The 6,824-nt window shown below is 47.3% G+C and overlaps 1 protein-coding gene across 1 annotated transcript; it reads left to right on the top strand.

The window, feature by feature from the left end:
* The first annotated feature begins 403 nt into the window (after window positions 1-403).
* LOC135049994 (poly [ADP-ribose] polymerase tankyrase-1-like) lies at window positions 404-6,139 on the top strand. The gene is made up of 2 exons (XM_063956065.1): window positions 404-1,146; window positions 6,042-6,139. The coding sequence occupies exons 1-2, from the start codon at window positions 576-578 to the stop codon at window positions 6,137-6,139; spliced, it is 669 nt and encodes a 222-aa protein (XP_063812135.1). The 5' UTR covers window positions 404-575.
* The last annotated feature ends 685 nt before the right edge of the window (window positions 6,140-6,824 follow it).

Raw genomic sequence — 6,824 nt, 5'->3', positions numbered from 1 at the left:
TCATCATCCCCACTGTTATTTAAAAAAAAAAATCATTTTCATGGACACATAACCTGCATTACATTTCTAGAATCTACACTACATTATACGGTAACATTTATGTAAGAAGATCAATAATCACAACATAAAAATCCGCGTATGAAGTAGAGAGAAACACGATGTCAGAGACAGGGCTGCTGCACCGCTGCCCGTCATGCACCAATGTTAATCAGCAAAGTGTTAATAAAGATTAAGGAAATAAAGAAAAAAAAAAAACCTTTTAGGTTTAGTGAGACCCACCCATACATATTTCCAACGAATCAGAACGCGCAATCATAACCCAATGTCACGTATGGCTCCTCCCACCCGCAGTTCTGCGCCACCCACTCTCACTGGAACTGTACTGGGATAATTTTTTGTTTATTCCGCGCCTGGCCCCGCCCTCGTTGTTGACGTCACTCGTTGTGCCAGCGTCCGGTGTTGTTACAGGCCGCACGGACTGGCCCGGAGGGGGCGGAGCCAGGACCCCGTTCGCACCGTGCATCAACCCACCAGGCAGAGCCAGGCAACGGAGCCCCGGGCAGGCTAGACGTGACATGGCGGCCACTTCCTCCAGGCGCTCCCAGCAACAACAAGTGTCCGGAGCAGCGGGACAGCAGCAGCCACCGGCCCCATCCCCCTCTCCCCCGCCTGCAGCACCGGCCTCCCCGCCGCTCTCACCGGACTCCCCTCCCCGCAGTCCGGACATGCCGCCAGCCTCGCAGCGCCACGGCCCAGACTCGCAGCCCGAGGGGGAAGCGGCTCCTCTGCCGGCGTTCATGCCCAGGCCCCTCTCCCCTCCGCCGGGGGAAGCCGCTGCCCTGCTGTCTCCCAGCTCGTCCTCTCTACCCCCAGCACCGGCGCCCAGCTCCGGCAGCAGCAGCTCCTCGTCCTCCAGCAACAGCATCTCCTCCGGCGGCAGCCCGGCTGACAGCCCGGACACCGGGACAGTCGGAGGCGGCATAGGCCCCGGGGGCCCCCTGAGTGCGGTCAGCGGAGCTTTTCGGGAACTGTTCGAGGCATGCAGGAACGGAGACGTGTCCCGGGTGCGGAGGCTGCTGGAACCGGGAAATGTCAACGCCAAGGACATGGCCGGGAGGAAATCTACCCCGCTGCACTTCGCTGCAGGTCAGTGAGGTCCCCAGGGGCCAGTAACCCGTGTGTGTTGCCAGCATGTGTCCGCTTCCGCAGAGTCGGCCTTAGGCATAGGCAAACTAGGCAAATGCCTAGGGCATTTGGTATGCTTGGGGGCACCAACAGCTTCTGCTGATTAAAATGATATGCGGCATGCCTATATTCTGTGTGTGACTACGGCTGTATCTGCATACGAAATGCTACGTTGTGTGTATTCCTGGAAATCAATGTAATGTAGCATTTCGTATGCAGATGCAGTCGCACACAGAATATAGACATGCCGCATATCATTTTAATCAGCAGAAGCTGCTTGTGCATCTTAGCCACATAGTAATGCAAATAAGATGCATTTTCATAAACAAAAGGCGCCCGACGTTAGCAGAGCTGCTGGCTGACTCATGCCAGGCATTTCCTGCAGAACTAGTGGCAGTGCTAGGGGGCACCAGCCAAAATCTTGCCTAGGGCATCATATTGGTTAGGGCCGGCTCTGCGCTTCCGTCGGGTGCAGCCTGTGCTCTATGCATCTGTATCTCTCCCTTATCACTACGGTACCTGCACTGTAGTGAGTGGGAAGCTCAGGTGCAGAGTATGCTGTATACAGGGTGGTGTGTTGTAGGTCTGCTCATCCTACAATATATAATAAAACGCACACCTCCCCATCCACCCAGCATGACAGAGCCTCGGCTTTCGGCAGCTCTGTCATTTTGAAGGGCTGGTAACCAGTTACCCTATACTTATACCAGTTTCATGCCGTCTGAGGTGGGTCGCACTCGGGAGCCTGACACGGGAGCTCCCAGTGTGCGACCCGTCTCAATACCCCCTTTCACACCGCAGACTGCAACCTGGCAATATGCTGGGTTGGTGACGTCGGCGGAGACGCGCCGTGGGCGGTGCTGGGAGATCACACTGTGAACGGGAAACTGCTCCCGTTCACACCGCACAGCGAGCCGGGTTGAACACGCGTTCAGCCCTGCTCGCTAGCAGGGTTGAAATACCGGGTCGCTCAACCCGGTATATTGCCCCTGGTACCTTTCACACCGCACAGGAACACGGGTTATGCACATCCATGTGCCAATAACCCGTGTTCAAAGCTGCTGGTGTGAAAGGGGTATTACTGTTCAGTGACTTCTGACTGACAGTTGCTGTATACAGTACATGTAAGGGGAGAGGGGTTCTTGGTCATGCTGTTTTATTTCCTATAATGCAGGGATGTAAAACCTTTGGCCCTCCATCTGTTGTTGAATTACACATCCCGCATGCCCTGCAACAGTTTTAGCATGACCAAATTGCAAAACTGTTGTAGGGCATGCTGGTATGTGTAGTTCAGCAACAGCTGGAAGCCCAAAGGTTCCCCATCCCTGCTATAATGTGTGAGCACTAGTAAGGATGATTGTCACATGTTCTGGCTTTTCACTACCATTAAAAATATAATTAAGAGCATGCCTGGTGTATTTACCCACATAAACGCACACCTCTGTGTACAACAAATGTAGAATAAGGAGGTTTTGCGGGGAGAAAGTTGACACTCCCTATGTCTGCAGGGGATCCGGTTAATTTACCGACTGTCTGAATCCCAGCGGTCAGGATACTGACTCCAAAATCCCAGCAGCCGGGGAAATGGAGGTCGGAATCTCGACAGTAGCTGGATATTCGCACTCGGGTGGTTGTCCACTCCACCACCTCATGGGAAATATAATAGTGTGTGATCGCCTGAAGCGTGGCGCGCGGACTCGCTGTTGGGATTCTGGCGTCGGCCTCCTGACTACCGGATCCTGACCGCCGGTATCTCCTACCGAACCCGCCTGCAGTAAGTATGCCAACCTCACAATGCTGGTGCTGGGATCCCGACACGAGTTTAATGCTACTTACAGTATTATACCAGTGTTGGTGTTGTAACTTTAAATAATAAGTATTTACGTAAGCAGCATAACGTATGTAAAATGTTATAAGTGGCGTTAGACCAGTGTCAGGATCCTGGCACCAACATTGTGAGGTCAACATACTTTTACTGTGGGCACAGTGAGTGTCAGCTTCTTGACAGCATACCAAACAAGATATGTTCTGACAAAGACGAGGTAAAATGCTAGTGGGGTATAGTGATACTAGAAATGGTTTCTAAAAGGTGAATTCAAATCTTATCGCACCCCTGATCTCCCTTTTTAAAGTGATGGGAGAAAGAGGGGCAACATTCAAATGCCCCCTGTTACTGCGTTGATCGTGCCTTTTACAGTCGGGTTTAGGCGTTTAAAGCACATAAACCCGACTAAAGTAATAGGCGCGATCGTGAAAAGACCCATTTGGGTGCCCAAATGGGTCACTTTATGCGTATTTAACTCACTACCCCTGGGTGTAGCGAACTAAGCTGAACTTGTCGCGCCCTTCAGTAGCAACAGTAGAATACTGCCAGCGGGCACGATCGCGGACGGGAGGGGGGGGGGGGGGGGGGGGGGGGGACATTTGAATCCGGCCCTCAGTGTTTAATCTTTTTACCAGTATTCGAAATGAAACAAGAAGGGGGTATGAACTAGAGAAGCAATAGTTATGTCTCTGAGCCATGAATATTTTAGAAATAGAAGTATGAACCCAAATGCTAATTGCATCTGTCAAGATGCCACTTTTTGTGGCTTGGAAGCAAATTCAAAAATCAACCCTTTTTTTTTTTTTTTTTAAAGGTGATCTTAATGGTCATCTTTCAGTGTCAAATGAGTTTACTTTTAGGCATGACGAGATTATTTTTAAATTATTATTATTACAATATTTTTTTTTTTAAAGAGGAATTTATCGGGAAAGCTGTTCTTACCGTTCCACCCAAAAGTGGCAGTGAGGAAGGTTTGTGAGCAGGAGGACCAATCACAAGCCCTCTTTATTGTGACTATCATTTGGACTTCCTACTACAGCCTCTACATCGCCATTATAATATTATTATTCTCCTTTATATGGCGCCACAAGGGATCCGCAGCGCCCAATTAGAGTATATAAACAAATACGCAAAGCAAGAAAACAGTGACTTACAATTTAATACAATATAGGACAAGTACAAGGTATTTAAACATGGCTGCCTTAGCAGACAACACTGAAATAAGTATCAGTGAGGCAGAAAACCGTGGGATTTGGTGCCGTCAAAGGGCGTTTTAAAAAAAGGATAAGTAAAAGCACATGAGGGAAGAGGGCCCTACTTGTGAAAGCTTAAATTCTAAAGGGGAGGGGCACACAGACAGGGGTGACACAGATGGAGTAGAAAGTGAGCATTGGCCACAGAGTGCTTATAAATTGGTAAGATTAATTAATGTGCTTGTTCTATATTACTCCTCCCCAACCCAGCAACTTTGTCTAATACCTCATTTTTTTCTTGACAAATTACTTAAACTTTTGGGGGTACAGTTGCTTTATAAAGCAGCTTGTATTTCTGGTTTCAGAAGTAGTAAAACCAGTGCTAGTTTACACTTGATATATGATGGGCGGTATATGGTAAAGAAAATGCACATTTCTTAAAAACCACACAAAAAATAACATCACAATATATAAATAGCAATCACTAACTAGGCCACAAGTGTATTGGTATATTAGAGTGATGCACAGTTTGTTAGGCTAGCACTGCCACATGTGACGCCAGGGAGGTTATCACAGAAACACAGGCTGTGCTCCCTGTACTCCAGGCTGAATGGCTTGTTCTGGATCACGTGACCAGTATAGATTATGTGATCAGGATGCTGAGCACTGGAATATTTATTTATTAAAGATTTTACTGTAATTTTAAGTTATTACATAGTGATGAATGGAATATACATTTGGACAAAATAAGATTTCTGTAATAGCCATTTAGAGTATATTTTGATGGACGGTTGGTTAGTCTCAGTATTATCATTTACAGGTGCCACACATTTCCTGATTATCAAGCAGGTATACATGCCTCCCAACTTTCTCTGTGTGGGACGAGTGACTGTGCCTGAAATTAGGGAGCGTGGCTTCATGGTTAGGGGTTGTGGCCTCGCGGTAAATCCCGCATTCGGGAGCCATGCCCTGTTTGTCACTGAGAGGGCATGCCCAGTGTTCTCTGAGCTGCTGGCCATGCCCCCTGTCCCCCTCTCCTGGTCAATAGGGTCTTTTCACATCTGTTCTGCAAAGCAGCGCAGCAAGTGAGAGGGGGCCCTACCAACTCCTCCATCACCGAGTGACACTGCGTCCTGCGGGTGGGACAGTGCCTGAACAAATGGGACTGTCCCGTCAAATTCTGGACTGTTGGGAGGTATGGGTATATAAAGGATTTTTTGTACACACACAGTTATGCTCCTGAGGAAGCTGGGTGACCACAGCATTGAGCTTGTGTGTCTGGACTCCTGTTACTCCATTGGACTTTTGTTTGCACTTTGATATTCTATTTGGAACATTCTACAGCCTTCTAGCTACCTGGTGAATACTCCTACAGCCTATTCATCTGAAAATTTGGTTGCGAAAGGGACTCTTTGGACATACAGATTCACGTACTGGTAATACCTTGCTGCTAAAAATGGATCCCTTATGGACACAAAGGAGAAAGTCCTTAATTAAACAGTGGTTAATACAGGAGCAAGTCTTATATTGCATGACTCTAATATACCAATACACCTGTGGCCTAGTAAATAATTGCTATTTATACCTTTTTAATGTTTTAATTTTTATTGTGGTTTTTAATAAATGTGACCATATACCGTCCATCATATATCAATTGTGTATACTAGCGCTGGTTTTACTACTTCTTGTTCTTTGAAATTTGTGGGGCTGACAAACTCTTTTCCAGCTGCTTTGTGGCAGCGTGCTAGACCTTGATTATTTTCATTATTGCACTTCTGGTTTACTGATTCTTCAAAAAAAGAAAACAAATTTAATCACAAAGTTATTTTGTGATCCAGGACAGAGCTGGGGCAATTTACATTCTCAGGGGGGACTCTGTACTCTGCGATATGCTGCTGCACACAAACCTGACAAATATGGTAGGCAATACTGCTAATTATTTTTTTTTAATGTGCAAATTGGTGATGCTTTATGGCCACTGAACCTGGTGATGTTCCAGCAGCACTTTACAGACTTTCTCTTGAAATTTACCCCGCCCCCCCCTATCTCTTCAGAATATTCAATGTGCATGAAGACCTATTTTCTTTCATTTCATTAGTTCCCAAGTAAATTCATAAATCCTTGACCAAGAAGAACCAGTTAGTTGTAATCTGATAATAATGCCAATTACACGCCATCTTACAACACATGTTCCAACATGAAGTACAGACGATGAGAAGTGCTCCTACATATGATAGCCTAATGGTGCCCATACACTTGTGAGATAATCGGTGCTAACCTTCGATTTCGACCGCATCTGTGAGAGAAATCGAAGGATTGTATGCACATTTCAGGTACCTTTCGACATGATGCGCGGGCACGCCGGTCGAATCTCGAGTCTCAAGATAGTATGTGCTGCACTTAATATTTATCAAATCACAGTGCGATTGCATGTGTTTTTAAAAACACACGCTACATATCGCACTGCAATGTGCGATGGGGACCCACCGGGAGCCGACGGAGGCCGCTCCCACTCGGCGGTGACGTGCCCATTACGTGATTACCATGCAATCTATCGCATCGTAATTACACTGGTACCTGAACTGCCGGTGCGATGCCCGCGATGTCGCATCGCACAAGTG

The sequence above is a fragment of the Pseudophryne corroboree genome, chromosome 1 (genome assembly GCF_028390025.1).
Source record: "Pseudophryne corroboree isolate aPseCor3 chromosome 1, aPseCor3.hap2, whole genome shotgun sequence".
NCBI lineage: Eukaryota > Metazoa > Chordata > Amphibia > Anura > Myobatrachidae > Pseudophryne > Pseudophryne corroboree.
This window is presented reverse-complemented; position numbering and strand designations above follow the sequence as displayed.

Coding starts and splice junctions, on each gene's coding strand:
- LOC135049994 (XM_063956065.1), top strand. CDS start 576: ATGGCGGCCACTTCCTCCAGGCGCTCCCAGCAACAACAAGTGTCCGGA. Junction 1,147..6,041: donor CCCGCTGCACTTCGCTGCAG/GTCAGTGAGGTC, acceptor TTTGTGATCCAG/GACAGAGCTGGGGCAATTTA.